At 36.5% G+C, this 19,400-nt stretch overlaps 1 protein-coding gene across 1 annotated transcript; it reads left to right on the top strand.

Annotated features, from left to right (window-relative positions):
* The first annotated feature begins 1,754 nt into the window (after positions 1-1,754).
* Positions 1,755-18,306, top strand: LOC145589885 (zinc finger CCCH domain-containing protein 19-like). Its single transcript, XM_081646583.1, has 11 exons — positions 1,755-1,890; positions 2,090-3,878; positions 4,544-4,623; positions 6,861-7,042; positions 9,531-10,584; positions 10,668-10,795; positions 12,141-12,200; positions 12,278-12,328; positions 12,945-13,015; positions 16,217-16,365; positions 16,445-18,306. The coding sequence occupies exons 2-11, from the start codon at positions 2,113-2,115 to the stop codon at positions 18,154-18,156; spliced, it is 5,253 nt and encodes a 1,750-aa protein (XP_081502709.1). The 5' UTR covers positions 1,755-1,890; positions 2,090-2,112; the 3' UTR covers positions 18,157-18,306.
* Positions 18,307-19,400: the final 1,094 nt, after the last annotated feature.

Below are 19,400 nucleotides of genomic sequence, written 5' to 3'. Positions count from 1 at the left end.
TTTTGTACAAAAGTTTTTAATAAATATCAAATGTATAAAGCATTCCCTAAATTTAATTTTCCCAAAGTTTAATAAAAGTTTTTTTTTTTTTTTGGTTGGCAAGGAGTAAGGCCCTATCAGGCTGGAACTCTTACAAGTCCTCCCGACTCAGGTTAGTGGGTTAGGCATTTTGGGAGTGGGGTGAAGGGTAAGGGAATCATCACCCTAAAGTGCCTCTAGTGGGGATTGAACCCCCAACCTCAAAATTAGATGGTATAACCCTTTCTACTAGACTTAGCTTAGCTTGGTAGAGTTTAATGAAAGTTAGGGAAAACAAAATAAAGCATGTGTTTATTTTCAACAAAAAAATTTAAGGGTTTGTGTTGGCATTACTGTGGTTTTATGTTTTTTTTTTATAAAAATAAAAATAAAATCATATGATATATGTCATATAATGAATAAAAAATTAGTCAAAATCATTAAACTCATGCTAATTTTGAAAACTGACAACAGAAAAGTGAAAACACCTTTTGTCCTTTTTCTTATTAAAAAAAAAAAAAACAGAAAATCAAAAACAAAAAACAATGTCAAACAAACCCTAAGTAACTAGTTCATGAATTGACTAAGATACTCTTTCTTGCCAATTTTGCCAAGGATAATAACAACAACAACAACAAAAATTTATTACAAATAAGAAGTTTTTAATGTCGGTTTATGTTGAAAAAAAAGTTAACAAAAAATTGGTTGAGCAATGTTAATACTACGTAATTTGGATTAATTAAAGAGAAATAACATTTAGTCTCTGTTTTTTATGATGAATTTATATTATTTTTGCTAAATTAAATTTTTTTTTTATCAATATTAATTTATACTTGCTAAGCTAAAACTATTTTTTTTTTTGAACTCGAATTATTTTTAGTAAACTCAACTTATTTTTATTAATTAGTACTTATATATACTAATTTTCAATTATATTTGTTATTGACGTAATAACTACAAAATATTTTTACTAAACGTAACTTATCTTTGTCAAACTTTTATTTGACTTCAAGTAATTTTTTTTTTATAAAAATTACGTAAATTGATTATATAATATATTTGTTTGATGTGGAGTCTAAGTAATGTTGGGTTAAATAACTGTCAAGTCTATTTGAGTTACAAATAGTTTTAGGTTGGGTCAAAACAATTTAAATAAAGTGGGTCAGGTACTATCAAGTTCGAGTAAAATAAGGTAATTTGTGGGTCTAAACAATTTGATCATTTAGTGAAATTGAGTTTAGTTATAGAATTATCAAGTTATATTCCGTTATAGATTGAGTTTCGTTGTACATTATTTAACCGGTTTCAACTAAAATTATAATCAGCTATATCTCGTATCTTACAAAATTACAAATGGATTTGGATCTAAGGTTTCTGAAATCAAACCATTAATACTAGTATTTATGTTGTTTTAGGTTTAATTTAATACTTCCTCTGTGTTTTTATACTTGCAACATATTTTTTATCACGCTTATTGATGAGGTGATTAAATTAAATAAACGAATGAATTAAGCTGTGAAATTTAAACCGTAGCAACTTATCCCTTTCTTCTTATAGGTGTTAAAATTTTGTAAATTAATTCATATGTTTACCTAATCTAATATCCTTAAAATGCGTGCCAAAAGAATGTGTTGCAATTAAATAAAAACAAAACGAAGTACGAAGTATGAAATTTTCGGATCGAGTTAATTTTTAACCCTCAGCAGTTAATATTTTTATAGACATGTCATCGTAATTCCTCGTTAATATTTTAGCTCCATTTCACGTTTGCGCTGCCTCGCTGCACTCTCTATTCTCCATTGAAGCGTACTCTGAATTTCTCCATTGAAGCGGCTTGTGAGCTTTCTCTCCGCCATTGAAGAAGCTTTCAAGGTTAGATGTTATTTTTTTCTTTTCTGTTCTTTCATTGTTAATCGTTACATCAATTTCGAATTCTAGGGTTTAATTTCACACTATCGTTAATTTGATTATCAGTATAGTCAATTTAGGGTTCTTAAGCGAGAAGAATTTATCGCAAGTTTTTGAGCCTAATTTGATAATTGTGTCAACTTTGGTTGCTAATGTGTTGCAGGTTTTGGTTTGTATAACTATTTAATGTCAGGGCGAAAAAGCCATGAAAATGGACCTTTTCTCCCTGGGCCTGCTCTTGATCAGGGACGGGTCGGTGTGGGAGGTGAAGTAGGGGGCGAGGAAGGTGAGGAGGAGGAAGAAGAGGTGGGAAGTGAGGAAGCTAAGAAGGAATTCCAGGTGTTGGGAAGTGAAGGAGGTGAGGAAGTGGAGAAGGCGGAGGAGGTTACGGGGGAACAAGAGGGAGGTAAAGCTGAGAAGGCGGAAGAGATCACCGGTGATCAAGTGGGAGGGGAGGAAGTTGGGAAGGCGGACGTGGTCATGGGGGATCAAGAGGGAGGTGAGGAAGTTGAGAATGCGGAAGAGGTCATGGGTGAACAAGAGGGAGGTGAGGAAACTGAGAAGGCGGAAGAGGTTGTGGGGAAACAAGAGGGAGGTGTGGAAGCTGAGAAAGCGGAAGAGGTCATGGGTGAACAAGAGGGAGGTGTGGAAGCTGAGAAGGCGGAAGAGGTCATGGGTGAACAAGAGGGAGGTGTGGAAGCTGAGAATGCGGAAGAGGTCGTGGGTGAACAAGAGGGAGGTGAGGAAGCTGAGAAGGCAGATGAGGTCTTAGTGGAACAAGAAAGAGGTGAGGAAGCTGAGAAGCCGGAAGAGGTTGTGGAAGACAAAGGATGTATGGAAGTTGATAAGGTGGAACCATCTGTGGGAGTAAAAGAAGGTGAGGCAGCTGACAAGCTGGAAGAGTTTGGGGGAGAAAAAGGAGTTGAGAAAGCTGACAAGGTAGAAGAGGCTGGGGGAGAAAAAGGAGGTGAGGAAGCTGATAAGGTGGATGACTTTGGGGGAGAAAACAGAGGTGAGGAAACTGATAAGGTGGATGATTTTGGGGGAGAAAAAAGAGATGAGAAAACTGACAAGGTGGATGAGTTTGGGGGAGATAAAAGAGGTGAGGAAATTGACAAGGTGGATGAGTTTGTTGGAGAAGTAGTGGGTGAGGAAGCTACAAAGGTGAAAGAGGATGTGAGAAAAGAAGGGGGTGAGGAAGATAACAAGATGGAAGAAGATGTGAAAGAAGAAGAGGGTGAGGAAGCTAACAAGGTGAGAGAAGATGTGAGAAAAGGAGGTGGGGAGGTATGGGCGGTTGTTGGACAAGGAGGTGAGGAAGCTAAAGAGGTGGAAGAAGATGTAAGAGGAGGTGAAGAGGCATTGGCGGTTGTGGGAGAAGGAGGAGGTGAGGAAGCTAACAAGGTGGAAGAGGATGTGAGAGAAGAAGGTGAGGAAGCTAAAAAGGTGGAAGAGGATGTGAGAGAAGGTGGTGAGGAGGTATTGGCGGTTATGGGAGAAGAAGGGGAGGAAGCTGACAAGGTGGAAGTAGACGTGAGAGAAGGAGGAGGTGAGGAGGCGTCACAGGTAGTGGGAGAAGAAGGCGAGGAAACTGACAAAACGGAAGAAGATGTTAGAGAAGGAGGTGGGGAAATGGAGGATTCGCCAGTTATGGCAAAAGGAGTGGAGGAAGCTGATAAAATGGAAGAGGATGTGAGAGAAGGTGGGGGAATGGAGGATTCATGTATTGTGGCAGAAGACGAGGAGCTAATGAAAGGAGAAGAGACGCCAATTGCTGATGCAGAAATGGAAGTGGAGAAGCCTGGTAGTGGCAGTGGTAGTGGTGGGAAGCGGAGACGTGGGCGGAATTCTAAGGCGCCCACTCCAACGAAGGCTCCAGTGAGGAAGACTGTGGGTGAAGATGTTTGCTTTGTATGTCTTGATGGAGGGGATCTTGTGCTATGTGACCGGAGGTTTGTACCTTTACTTGTGAATAGGAAGTTATATCTCTGTTAGTTTTTGCAAATTTGAATGCTTGATATTTTATACTCCATTTATTACCTTTTGGTCCTTTCCAATATATTAAAGAAAAATGTTAAGCATTTATGCTGAACTTGTTAGTTATTACATTTGTAATTTGTATGATTACTACCTTTAGTTTCAGTTTCATTGTTGTTTGAAGTAATACAGAACTTTAAAGGGGGCGTTAGTTCATTGGTATTTAAACCTGCAACTAAGATTGTATTTGTAACTTAAGTGGTCAAGGGATATTGCATTTATATTTTAAGAGGCAAATGATTTGGATGAAAAAAGTTAGTTGAGTGGTCTAGCCTTTTGGATTGGAGGGAGTTTTGGGGCTGATAACAGTTTGTTAATGACATGCCCTCTCGTAGTTGGCATGTTCCGTAGTGTTAGTGAGGGGGCATGATGTAGCATGGTAACATGCATTGGCTTTTCATTTTAGCAGAACATAGGTTGACTATATAATTTTGGAAGTACTGCTGCATGGGTACTTATATGTGAATAGATGTTTTGAAATAAGGGAACTTGTATAACGAGCAGATGTCTCAAATTTTAGGAAAAAGGATGGATTACTGAAGGATGCTAATATATTAAGTCTATATTCTTGGTGGTTCAGGGGCTGCCCCAAGGCATATCATCCTTCATGCGTGGATCATGATGAGGAATTTTTCCAATCAAAGGGTAAATGGAATTGCGGTAAGTTTGATTAATTTTGTGTTGTTTTGGATGTGTTGTTTACACCAAAAACTCATGTGCGTCTTTTGCTTGTTTATTTGAAATCATCTCCTTTGGTCTCATTTAACTGTCATTGTTTTAACCTAAAATCCTAAATGCTTTATGTTGGGACATCCATAATAGTTGCTAGTCTTGCTACTCCCATCATCCTCATATAATTGCCCTCTGAAGTTAGGCTTACCAATCAAGAGTATAAATAGGGAACTATATTGTTGTTTGTTAGTACTAAAGTAAGGATAAAACATGAGAGTGTTTGTGGTGGGCTCCACATCACATGAAATACACATATAGTGAATCCCATAGCACATGGGTTGAGTTGCTTGGATAAAGTAAAATTTCCATTGAAGTTAAATATGAATGGACCTATATGGTATATAGAATAATGGTTTGATGACAAGGGGAGTAATATGGTTGTATAATCTCGGTGCCAATTAGCAATTTACATGAGTTTTAATTTTAAGATGTTTTATATTGAAACTAGTTTTGCACATTGTTCCTAGTACTTGACTACGGGAAAGTTAATACTCCCTCCATTTTTTTTACAAGTTAGAGTTGAGATTTTCCACTATTCATATGTCATCATTGACTTAAATTTTTAACCAATATATAATATATAAATATGATCATACAATATGTTTTTGGATTTGTCATAATGTCTACTTTTATAAATTAATTTTTTTCATAATTTTTACTAATCTCACATTCAAAATATTGATGGTTAAAGTTGTGTCTCAGCAAATGTATAAATTTGACTCTAGCTTATAAAAAAAACAGTGGGAATAACATTTAGATTTGAATTTGTTTTGATAATAATATGTCACTGGACATTGCTCATGCATATTACAATTTGCAAGGCTGTTATCTATAAGGATTTTAGGCTATTAGAATTCTTGAATACTTGATTATGGCTGTTAAAAAATCCCATATGATTTTGTTTGTGGCTCCGCTAAGGTATGCAGGCTCTATGTTGATTTTGTGAAAGTTTATATTTTGATTTTTTGTCCTGCACTTTGGCGTTTTTAAGGCGTGTTTATTTTGTTATTGCCTGAGAGAACTACTGTCATGTTAAGCTTTCATTCTAGGCCCTAAACCAAAAGATTATGGGCATGTAAGAAGTTTTGAGGATATAATTGAGATATATCTTGTGTAGCTGTACGGCCTGTACCTTTTATAGACTCCTCTTTTTACTGTCAATTCAGATCTTTTTCTCTAGGGAAGGGCAACTGATGGATCCTAAAGTCTGCTGTTAGTCTGTTAGAGTAATTTTCATCTTAATTCTAATAATCCTACCTTTGCCCTGTCTTTACCAAAATGGTTCCACTTTTCAAGTACTCCTTTCTTCTCAATTTAATTACCTTTATGAGTAAATGGCTAGTCAAAATAATAAAGGAAGAGAAAGAGACAGATATATACTAATTCTAGGTAATAAACCTTGGCCTGAATATTGTGATACTATAGAAGAGAAATATACATCTAGAATCCTATATGAAAATTATAATCTGTTCGATAGGGGAGTGTAAAGGCTGTAATAGAATAACTGGTGCAGCTATGTGCAAGAACTGCATGTTGGTAATGTACTTTCATATCGTGGCCATTTGAAAATCCTTGATTCTTTATCCTACAAACTATCTGAAATTTATGCATGTTACAGTCTGCAGTACTCAATTACACTTCTTAGGTTGTGTTTTGCAATAATCCCCCTTAGGCCCTTACAGTCTTTCATGATTTGGGATTCATGGTCTACTATATTTAAAGTGCAATCACAATGTCTGCTGTGGTTTGTGCTGCTGACTACACATTCTTGTGTCTTGATGTTGTTTCAGCAATTCTGGCTTGCTGCTAATGTGAGTTCATACATATTCATGATTTTAGATGAGTAGCAAAGCTACAGTGTCTGAACCTGAATTACTGATATTAAAATGATAAGTGTAAGTTTTATAATCAGCCATAATGCAGATTCCTTGCTTCTTTGCTGCTTGGCAGTTGGCATCACAAATATGAAACCTTCTAAGAGTTTCTGGTTTGTACTTTTAGCTAGTTGGTGATGTTTTAATTGCTTCTTGCTTCGTATTCTTGCATTACTCTCAAGTATGTCAAATTTATCTTATACTCCGTATTATGTTCCCCTATACCACTTTGTTTTCCTTTTTTTAATATCACAATGACTGATTATTTATTTTTTTTCACTTTATGAACAGGCTGGCATCTCTGCAATCAATGTGGGAAGAACGCCTACTTTTTGTGTTATACCTGCACATTTTCATTGTGCAAAGGATGCAGTAAAGATGCTTCTATATTTTGTGTTAAAGGAACCAAAGGCTTTTGTGAATCCTGCATGAAAGCTGTAATGATGATTGAAAATAGCGAACAAAACGCGATGGTACGTATTCGTTTCCTTTCTTTTTATGATTCTTCTTTTTCTATTCCGTTGAAACGTGTTCTCTGGCTGTGGCATGGATATCAACACAAATGCGTGTCGTATATGGTCTGTGAGACCTTGTCGGTATACCTCAGTGACAACTTAGAGCTTCCTCTTCTACACTTGTTTCACAATGCAACGTCCACGTGATATATCTCTATCAATAAGAAGGATATGACAGTTTCAGTGAACCATATCAAAATAGTCTATAATTTAGCAGATCCAATCATCCAAGTGTTTGTGATCATCTTGGTTCCATCAGAGGAAGGACTTTGATTAGGTCTCAACTCACTACTCAAAGCTAGAAATACCTGTAAATGTTGCTTAGTGATATTCGTATATGCAATGTCAACACCAGATATTCCTAATTTGTTGATTTCCTGAAAACCTTTTACCCCCTTTTGTTTCTAAAATGTTGATTAGAGTACTTTAAGCTCTGAAGTTAATAGTTTTATGTTTTTATCTGAAATTTCTGAGGTTTAACATGCTAACTCGAAATATTGCATTCTAATAATATCTCTGGAAAACTATCTTTACATTTTACCTGAAAGTACAAAGGATTTGGAAGACTTATTGAGATGCTTGATTGTATAGAGTCAACAATCATGCTATAATTGCTCTAAAGAGAAATCTTATGAGAACATTAGTGATAATTGGACCACAAGCGAGACAAAGAACTAAGTCCCACAAAGACAAAAACTTCCACATACAGAGAGACTATCTTTGTTGAGAGTGTAAACTGAAACTAAACAATCTAGAAATAGTCAAAACAACTAGAAAAATGGGCTATTGTCGTACCACCAATGATATAGCTGATATCCCTACAATGATGTTAGATGAGAAGGAAACAGAGATGAAGCAAGTAGAATATCACCATGGATTTAACAATATGTGCCTGTCAAACTATTTTAAATTGTATCTGTTTGTTCCACCAACTCAAACATTTGAAATTAAACTCTTAACTTTCATGTTTAAGGATGGGGAACTGGTTGAGAGAGGGGCAAAGATCCCTGGATGATCTTGTTACCATTGGTGAGCCTGGCTGTCTCATGTCGCGCCCTGTTGCCTTGGGTGGGGAAAGAAAGAATTTGTCGAAGTGTTGCAGGGGGAAGATATAAATGAGGGAGTGAGGATTGGAGGAGAGGAGTTACCGGTTGAGTTCTTACCAATGACTTGTAGATCCTGACTGGCCGTTGGCTAGCAACAACAGAGACAGATTCATTAAGAGTCGCCGTAAGCATGGGGAGGAAGTTTGAGAAGGAGATAGAGGGATTGGAGTTGGTCACATCTGCTTTTATCATTTCATGTTTTTGCACTCTAGGGAACTCTTGGGAAAATGAAGATGGAAGTATTCTTATTTTTTACCTCCTTTTGTAGGCTATTTATTTGTTCTTCAATGGCTGAACCTAACATATCCCAAACATAGATTATTTCAGGGCCATGAGGATGATCAACTGGTTACTTATGTAGTGATGTGAAGCTAGGAACTTGCTTAAGGAAGTGAAAGCTACATGTCTTTGTGCTAAGAGGAGTTTTACTCTTTCTGTTTCAGAGTATATCGTGAATGTCTACAGTAAAAAGTCTAGATTTAGTTTGCACTCATCAAACACGTACTGTTGCCCTATCTAAATCAAAGGAAGCTAGTTCTGCTAACAAAGGAAAGCGAGCTTCTATTAATGAGATGTGCTCTTGCTTGAAAAAACAAAGTATTTGAAAGGAGCATGACGCTGAAGTATCTCTAATGTTCCCACTCTATTTTTATTAGGTAGATTGGACCTTTATAATTCATCTCTTCCTTTAAAGGCTATACACTGACGGATTTGAAGTATTTTCACAAATTTCTTTTGGGGTTCTAATTTGTAGTGGGAAAATGAGGGAGTCCTCTATTTTGTTTATATGATGTTGAGCTATACAGGGCCAGCTAGCTAGTCCTACTACTGCTTGTAAGCTTGATTTGATAATTCTGCCCCATTTCGTCTTCATTGTGAAATTGATATCTGGAATTAATTCTTATTTGTGACTTTGCTTTTTAGACATAATGGTGCTAAGTAGAAACTTTTACATCTGATTTTGGTGACACGGGGGTTTTATTTCATGATTTGTTTGATGTGATTAGAGGGGATATAAATTTTTCAAAATTACCGTAGTTTGTCTACTGTCTATGTGCTTGGTGGGGTGGGTGGTTTGAATTTTTTTTTTTAAATGAGTATTTACCATATGGGATTTTTCTGTACTCTTTCCTTGCACCATGCCCTGCATTATTATTGGAGTTTGGCTTCATTTGCTGGCAAAAGAAGATGCAACATAGCACTTATAGATGACTTTGCAGTCAAATATGTATTTCACATTGCCTCTAGTTGACTGAATGAAGATCATTTAAATTTGTTACAAAGTATTTTCCTCTGCATTATTTGAATTCATCTTTCTTTCTTTCTCATTCTCTTTTCAGAGTCATGCTGCTTTTGATGACAAGAGTAGCTGGGAATATCTCTTCAAAGATTACTGGATTGAACAAAAAGGGAAACTGGGTATTACATCTGATGAGCTAGCAAAAGCAAAAAATCCATGGAAGAATTCTGATGCAACTAATAGACGACGAACACCAGCTGAACTACTTGAGGGTAGTAATGATGTGGGAACTGATTCTGACAGTTCTCCTCCAAACGTAGAAGTGACTGATTTAAGAAGGAAGAGGGCCAAGAGAAAGTCAAAGCCAGTAGATTCTGGTACAGACAGCTCTTCTGAGAAGGAAACAGGCACGGTGAAAAGAAAATCTAAAAGGAGGTTAAAATCCCAGGCTAAGGAAACATATTCAGATTCAGAACATTCTTCAGGAAACCAGGGTTCAAAGAGGGGGAGCAGGGCCAGAAGGCTGGCTAAGTCCCGTTCAAAGGGTGGTGGATCTGCTACTGCTGAAGGCAATATTGAGTGGGCATCAAAGGAGCTATTGGAGTTTGTGATGCACATGAAAAATGGTGATAGCTCTGTTCTTACTCAGTTTGATGTGCAGGGACTCTTGCTAGAATATATAAAAATAAATAAACTTCGTGATCCGCGTCGACAAAGCCAAATACTTTGTGATTCAATGCTTCAAAAGCTGTTTGGAAAAGCACGAGTTGGTCACTTTGAAATGTTGAAGCTGCTTGAATCACACTTCTTTCTGAAGGAGGATGCTCGTGCAGATGATAATCATGAAAGTGTTATTGATACTGAAGTCAGTCAATATGATGTTGATGATCATACTGATCCTTTATGGGATTCAGGAAAAAGTAAGGGGAAAAAATCTCGTAAAAGAGGTGAAGAGAGGGGGCAGTCCAACCTCGATGATTATGCTGCCATAGATATGCATAATATTAACTTAATTTACTTGCGCCGGAGCTTAATGGAGCCTCTCATGGATGATCCTGTAACATTCTATGACAAAATTGTCGGTTCTTTTGTGAGAATAAGAATATCTGGCAGCAGCCAAAAGCAGGACATTTACAGGCTTGTGCAAATCATTGGTAACCAATATTTTTATGATGTTTTATTTTCTGTAATGCAGTCTTCTATAAAATGAAGACTCATTTTTTTTTGTCTGAATCAGGTACAAGCAAGGCACCTGAATCGTACAAAGTTGGTAAAAGGACAACTGATGTTATGCTTGAGATTTTGAATTTGGACAAGACAGAGATCGTATCAATAGATACTATATCCAATCAGGAATTTACAGAGGTAATTAATTACATTGCAATATTTTATTTGTTTAATCAACCTCCTTTGGATTAAACGAGGAAGAGGGAGACCAAAGATGACTTGGTTGGAAGGAGTGAGGAAGGATATGAAGTGCATGGATTTACGTGAGGATGAAGTTTTGGATCGTAAGGGATGGAGGAGAAAGATTTATGTTGATGACTACACGGAATAATCAAATTTGGTTCATGTTAGCCGACCCCACTTTTGGGATTAAGGCTTTGATTGATTGATTGATTGATTGATTGAATCAACCTCCTTTGGCAGTCTTTTTTGTGTGTGAAAGTTTAGATGTTTTTATGGCTGCTCTGCACTAGTGACTTGAGCATGACCGCATGGTTCCAAAGTGGAATAATAATGATGCAGATATATGGTCTATTGTATACAAGATATCCTCCTGAAGGGGGTGGGTGAAGTGGGGTGGGGGTGGATTAACTTAATTTGAAAACAACTGAAGCATTCTTACCAATGGGTTGTTACCCTTCTGTAATAACTATATTATATAAATATTTCTCTACTTTAATGTATCCAAAATGCTTTTCCAATTTCTACAATGATACATTTTAGGGTCAATATATTCAGCCAAACATTTTGAATTCCCTCTTATCAGTGGAAGTTTCTTTAATTGGTTAAAGAAAGTAATGTATAACATTGGCCTCGAAATATGAAAGTGGCTTATATTTGAAATGAGATTGAGGGGATGGTTGTCAGTCATGGTTTTGTGTAATCATTTGCCTCAACTTGGGAGTTATTAGTGATCAATGGTGTCTGCTATTATTCACTATCTACAAACTTGCTACAATTAGATTTCGTTCTAAGTCTTCTACTTCCCATCTCTTTTAAAGAATTTCTTCTGGGTTTTTTATACAAGCATCACTTAACTTTATTCACTATTCATATACTAGTTTTGACCACATTTTTTTACTATTATGTTAAAACAAATGTTATTATTTTAACTGTTGGGTTAATTTCAATGTGTTTCTCAAAAAACTATTTTATAATTTTTTGGTAACATAATCAATATTATTAATGGTCAAAATTGTATGTTGGCATATGTGAAAGGCAAAGTGATGCATGAATTGAGAAACTAAGGAAGTAGTAGGACACTCTGATTTTTGTTGAGGCATACAGTTATAGGCAGGACTGTGTACTCTATGTCATGTGGAGGTCTTACCATGGAAGCAGTTTCATGCATTGCTTGTTGCCTTAGGTAGTGACCAATGGTGTGTTTTTTTTACATGCAGCAGTATGGCCAGTATTTGTAAGCCTGTAAGATTCCCTTTTCCTTCTAAGAGAGAGTGTAAACTTTATCTTGTTTTGATTTTAGGATGAATGCAAGAGATTGCGCCAGAGTATAAAATGTGGACTTATCAGCAGGATGACTGTGGTAAGGCTATTTTGCTCAACATGAGGACTAAAATGCTTAGACTTTGTATGCTATTGAGATGTATTATTTTCTTTCAGGGTGATATTCTGGAAAAGGCGAGGGAACTGCAGGAAGTCAGAGTGACTGATGTGAGTAACTAAGCACCTTCCTCTCTATTGAGTTTGAGTACTTTGCTTTAAGTGGGTTATGTTGTGTTTCCTGAAGCTTTGTTGCTTGCTTCTTCTCGGCCTTAGGTCCTATTTTGCCAAAAGCGCCTGTTATAGTAGCTTCAAACTATCATATTATTTTCTTTTAGGTGTTGTACTATTGTTCGGGTTAGCTGTAACTCTATTATATAGGTCATTTGTCAAAGTTGTTTATTTTGTATTCAGTAAAACTTATAGATGGGGGGATTAGTAAAAAAAAACAATAATCTCTCTAAATATTTTTTCCATCTTTAAAAGCAACCTTAAGGCTAAACAATACTGTTGACATTCCGTGGAGTTTTATTCACTTTATTGTTGTTTTGTATAATATATGGTTTATTTACTTTATTGTTGTTGGCAAGGTGATTTGTAAAGATGGAGTTGCTATTGTTTGAACCTGTGTGGTGGTCCTTGTTATTTAGTTTGTTCACCAACACCTGTTCAGTGAGGTGTTGTTTAAGTCTTGTGGAGTTCAAATCTTAAAGTTTATTATTATTTGTTTGTCTGTATTATATATTCACAAGGCTCAACAAGTAATACTTTTGCCATAACTTCACAGTGGCTGGAAGCTGAGATAGTGAGGCTTAGTCATCTTCGTGATCGAGCTAGTGAAACTGGACGTAAGAAAGAATATCCTTTTTATAGTACTATAACATCTGTTATGCACTTGCAATGTTTGTAAAGTAGCTTGCGTTTCAATCATTGTATAGTCTGTATCTTTTGGTAATATCTTTCTAATGTTTAAATGGCATATATGGTATACATGTTACAGACTATTGACTAGATTGCCATTATTAAATTTTCTGTTAATTATTGAAGCTTTTTTGAGGAGGATATATTTAAGGCAGTTAGGTTTGGAGAGAGGGGAGAGGTGAAAATGGTGAGAATAGAATCTAGATTTAAACACTAACACTAAAGAGGATTAGCTTGTTTGGTCATTAATTCTATATTACAAACAATATTTATTTTTGATATGTCCTCAAGCAATTTTTCCAATGTTAGATTGTGTTATGCTATCCGTGCTCAATGAGAAAATGCTCACAACACTATACTACACTACACTACAATCCCATCTTCTGATCACAAACCTTGCATCTTTGAATAGTATTTTTTTTGCTCTTCTATCATCTAGTTGTCACGATATTGTTTTACCTTGTTTTTTCAGATTTTCAGATCTATTTCTGGTTTTATTGAGCTGGTCTTTTCTGAAATTTGTAGTTGTGGAGAAAGATGTAGATGGTGATGCATGTGCAGGAATAATAGTTGGATTTCTATATAGAATTCTGCATGTTTAAAAGGTTTTTATATTTTGTTGCAAGCTTTCAACTCAGTAATGAGCTACTCTCTTAGTGTCTCCTTCAAAAAATAATCTTACGTGCACACAAACTAAAGAAAAATTCGTTAGTATATTGGTGTTTAAATTGGAATTTCAAAGTGACAAGCAGTTCATTGATACTTAAACCTATAAAATATTATATATAGTTAAGTGTAAGATAAACATAGAGGAAAAATGTCACAGGGGTCACCTTTTAAGTTTATAACCTTTAAGTAGTCTACAGCCTTAAATTGTGGTACGTGGAGTAATTTTCTTTCTTTCTTTCTCTTTTTTATTTTTATTTTTATTTTTATTTATTTCTTAATTTTTTTTAATAGGAAGAAATGAAGTATTTGGCCAAAGGGCAAGACTTGGACATGTAATTGTGTTGTTTGTCTTTTATGATGGTCCATTATTCAATGGCCTAGTGGCTTATGTCAAGGTTGTAAAAAGTTATTTTCCTTTCAAGTGTAGAAGCATTGGGAATTAGATGGACAAATTCAGATGACTCTGTAGCTATAGATGGCCCATACTATTATTAATATATGTATATCTATTGAGGTTGCCTGGAAAGATAATGAAACCCTTTGAATATTTTTAATGATCAGAACTGAATTATATTGTTACTCTTTGTTTGGTTAGGGATTATTTCCTTTGTGCCCCTGTGCTTGTGAGTTTATGGACTATGTGAGGAGATTTGGATGGCACAAAAAATTTGGAAATGCACGAATTATGTTGGCAATGGATTTGTTTGCCTGTAAATCCACTTTGTACTTATTTATGAGAATTAAGATCCACAGAATCAAGGAGATACCCAAGACTTTTCAAACTATCCAAGGATAGTTCATATGTCATACAATGAAGTGTTGGAAAAGAGTGATTGAACCTATTGATTGAGGAAATGTATTAATATATCGAATGATATGCTGGGTTGATCCCTAACCAAACAAAGAGTAACAGTATGTATCAAAGTTGCCCTTATGAGAATAATAGAGTATTATAGGACAAGAAAGAAGGTTGTGCTCGTGTTTATATTGACTTAGAGCGTATGACAGGGTACAAAGAGAGGTGCTTTGCTGGGCATATTGATGAAGGGTAAACCAGGAAACTTTATTGAACTAGTCTAGGTTATGTATTGAGACGTGAAAAAAAATGTCAGGAGCAATTACAGCCATGTTTTTCTTTTTCTTTTAATATTTGAGTACTGTAGAAGATAGAAATGTGTTTCTTAATGTTTCCCCCTCTGTTGCCCAATCAATAGAACCTTCTGTTGCCCAATCAATAGAGGAGAAAGGGTTTCGATAACTAATGGAACCTTCTAATTCATAAATTAATTACCATTTTTTTAATTAAGTTCCTATTCCTTTTCATATTCATCATGAAGATGCTGTACTAGAATCTGTGCATATTGTCTCTCCTTTCTTTCTTTTTGTTTATGTGAGTGAGACAATATAAGTTCTGACTGTTGCATTGTGAACTATAGCCAAATAAAGATTCCTTGTTCAATTTGTGAGTCTGTTCCATGGTTTCTTTTTTTCTATTGAAATCTATCTCAGGGAAACTCCAATATCTGATCAGTATCTTGTTTTTACTTTTGAAATTTGAAACACCTCTTTTGAATTGCCTATCACATTGAGTCCTTCTCCTTCTGTCGTATGTGTTGCCTTTAGTTTTATCTTTGTGTTCTTCACTCTGTAGTCTGTACCAGCCAAAATTACTTCTATTAAGCAGCTGATAAAAATTTAGAAGAGTATTTCTTCATTGTGCATGCCTGCTATAGTTAAGTTTAATTGGATATGTAACTTGCGTTCTTTACATCCACTGCTTTAGCCTGTGTTTATTCCCAAAGCATTTCTGCAATTCTGTTGTATTTGACCCTTATTTTCAACACACAATTTTGTCACAAACAAGCTGAATTGATTAACTTGAGTTTGAAACTTGATTCTTAATACCATGCCTTGTGGACTTGAAATTTAATATCATGTGCTTGGTTCAATTCTGGAATGAATATTTTCTTTCTTTTATATGATACCTGAAAGTACCTGGAATGAATAGTTTCCAAACCCCACACCTTGTGGGTTTGAGGTATGATTTAAACGTCTTAAAATCATCTACCAAACACATGGTATAGGTTCAAACTATTCTAAACCCATATTTCATGATATTGTGAACTAAACACCCCATCTGTCTTTTACTATTACTGCTTGAAGTCTTCTTAACATTTGACTGATATCTCCCTAACATTGTAAAATCAGTGCATGTTTGAGACGGTTCCTTTGGAGGTTTGTGTTATGGATATCATTTAATTTTGGCAGAATCTTTGGAGAATAGGTCCTGTTTCTGTAGAATGTTCAATATCATCGTTTAGAAGCAGAGTGTGCGATTGAGTTTTGCTTTGGGATAATGTGACATATGCATAAAGTTCAAGTCTTGCTTTGCTCATGTAGTATGCTATTAAAGCTTTTGTTTGGTATGATGACATCGATATTTTCTGGTTGTCCTTAACTGACCTTTACGCTCAGAGAATGTGTGGAGAAATTGCAGCTTCTGAAGACTCCAGAAGAACGCCAACGTAGGTTGAATGAAATTCCAGAAGTTCATGCAGATCCAAAAATGGATCCTAGCTGTGAGTCTGATGATGAGATTGAACATGATAAAAGACAAGGTATGTCCATGACCTGCTAAGTCAACTTGATTGTAGTGATTGTTATTTTGAAATTTATATTTTGTATTTTTGCATGCAGCAAGTAACACGAGACCAAGAGAAAGTGGTTTTTTCAGAAGGGGTAGAGATCATTATTCATCACGAAGTGCAAATGCAAGACCTCCGAACAAGAGTTGGGAACCAGGCAGAAATTTGTCCAGTAAGGGTTTCTCAAACAGAAGGGACGATGCTACTCGTTCCCCACAGAGAAGTGAGCATACTTGGAATAATGGGGTAGACAAGGGTACACCTAAGTCAAATAGTTGGGAGAAAACAAGGAGTACTCCGGATTCGTTGATGAGCAATCGAGCTGAACATTCTGGGATGCGATCAGATTTATCTGTGGCGGCTGCATCAGAACCTACACTGCCTTTTTCTTCAGCAGCAGTACAAACTGATGGGCAAATTGACGAGAAAGAAAAAATGTGGCATTATAGAGATCCAACTGGAAAGGTCCAGGGACCATTCTCAATGACACAGCTTCGTAAATGGAGTAGCACAGGATACTTTCCTGCTGAACTAAAAATTTGGAGAGCTTCACTAACTGAAGATGATTCTATTCTTCTAACTGAAGCATTAGCTGGAAAGTTTCAGAAGGATTCCCGCCCCGTAGGATCAAATTTAGATGTTAGCTCAAATATTAGGAATACACTGCCTATAACGGATGCTTCCAAACTCTCTGGTAGCAGATATGATTCCTCTAACCTCCCATCTCCAACTCCTGGACGAAGCCCAGCCGCCTGGAGTGGAATGCAAACTTCTAGTTCTTTTCAGTCGACTAATCAATTTCGAGGGAATGAACGATTACCTTCTCCTACCCCCACATCACCTGCTTCCAATCCAAGCAGTGTGGATAAGGCCAAAATTTCTCAGCAATCTAAGGGCGAAGTAGCTGGGAACAAGCCAGAAAATGTGGGAGCACCTATAGGAACAGTTCAACATGCTCCTGTTCAGTTTGTCTCCAATACAGGTATGGTAAATGCCCAACAAATATCATCACAAACAGGTCTACATGCAGCAGCAAATCAGCCATTTGTCCCTTCTGATACCACAATGAACCAAACAAATGTGGGACCCAATGCTTTGGGTGCTGTTCAGGGCTTCTCCAACATGGTTCAACCAGGCACTGGACAAAATCCTCCTGTCTATACTCACAATTGGGGAACTGGTTATGTTGCAAGACCAGAAATGGTGAATGCAAATGTGACGACATCCAATAATCAAAATGCTTTGCCCGCACAAGTCTCTTATAGTCAGTGGACTGGTGCTGCTGTAAATAACCAGCCTCCACCTTATGCTGCTGGATATCCTCCAGGACAAGGAAATATTGCCGCAAACTTTCCTGCTATGCCTGCAAACAATGCTTGGAGACCTACTCAGGCCAACATACCATGGGGCGCGCAACAGCAACAGCCAGTTAACCAAAACGTAGGATGGGCTGGACAACTGGCTGTTGCTATGGGCCAACAATTGACTAGCCCTTCTCCAGGAGCACCGGCTATGGTAGCTGCGCAGCCAACTGTGGGTTGGACGGGTACAGGACCCAGTCCCTCTGCTGGAAACAGTAACATGGTTTGGGTTGCTGCACCTGGGAACACTGGTGCATGGGGAGGTGATCAGAACCGCAATGACGGAGGGGCTCAATGGAACAGGCAATCATCATTTGGTAGTGGAGGACAAAGAGGAGTCTGCAGATTCCATGAAAACGGCCATTGCAGGAAGGGTTCGTCATGTGATTTTATGCACTCTTGAATTTTCACAACAGTAGTAGATACTAGGTAGTATCTTCTCATGTACAGTAATTTTCGTCCTTGGCTTGGTAGCAGCTCATTAATTTTATAGATACTTGTATGTCACATGCTTAAATAATTATTATCAGCAGCACCCCTAATTTTCCTCCCTTTTGGTATTGTCAGTTCTCTGACCAGTGTAATAGTGGATTTTGTAGGGGGACTTACAGTTAACAGTAAAAAAAATGGTTACTGGGTATTAGATTTTTTTCAGATTTGGTTGATGCAAGCTATTGGGTAGATGTTAAAAGCATAAAATACCAGTCAAAAGCATAAGAGTGTTGTCTTCTTGCCTCTAAGATTGCCCTAATTTTTTTTATTTGTCTCTTTTGGTTTACCTCTTACCGTAATTAATTATGATATACCATAGCCTTGCTCTTAACACACTATATCTGATTGATCTTTTTATTTCAACAATTTCACCCAACCAGAAATTTAACTACAATACTTCAACAAGGCAATCTTAGGGGAGCAGAGGAAGTAGTTCACTGGTCATTTAATTACTGAAACACCTTTTGTGCTAAATATAACTAACGTTTATCTTGTTAGACTGTTGGAGCGATTAAATTGTTCAGTCTTCTTACTTCACCCCTTTGGATTTGAGAACTCTATGCTTGATTAGTGTAAACATAAATTGTTAATGGCGGTGCTCTGCTACTTCTGATGGCTCACCAATTACATTTTATTTATTTTGGTTCAGGCGAGATGGTAATATAGTAAAATAGTGAACCCCATTAATGATAAGAGTAAAATAAAATGGTACTTGTACCATAAGTGGAATAGGACTCAAATGGGAAAAAAAAAAATGATACATACTCTTAAGAAACTTTAACCTGTACGACTTTCAAATGAATTCCACTGTATAATCCATTATTCTTTACAATATAAACTTTGTATCAAAATAATCTTAATTAAATGTATTTCCTTTTATTCAAACCTTGCCTCACTATTTACCTAAAAGATAGTAAGAAAACGTGCCAACTTCAAAAAACGGAGGAATTGTGAAAATTCAGGGCACGCACAAAAGAAACTTTTTACCAATTCACTTAGTTATTACAGTGTTAGATAAGTAGCATGACAGTTGCTCACTCAAAATCAAGATCCGGTAGGACAAAACCCTGCATCCCAATACTAATTCTTCGAGTTATTCTGTATACCCCCCTGTTTATTTTTTAGGCCAGCCAGACAAAATATCCCAAAATTATA

This window comes from Chenopodium album, chromosome 17, assembly GCF_948465745.1.
Source record: "Chenopodium album chromosome 17, dcCheAlbu1.1, whole genome shotgun sequence".
In the NCBI taxonomy this organism is placed as follows: Eukaryota; Viridiplantae; Streptophyta; class Magnoliopsida; order Caryophyllales; family Amaranthaceae; genus Chenopodium; species Chenopodium album.
Note: the sequence above shows the minus strand (reverse complement) of the source record. Positions and strands in the feature narration are given on the sequence as shown.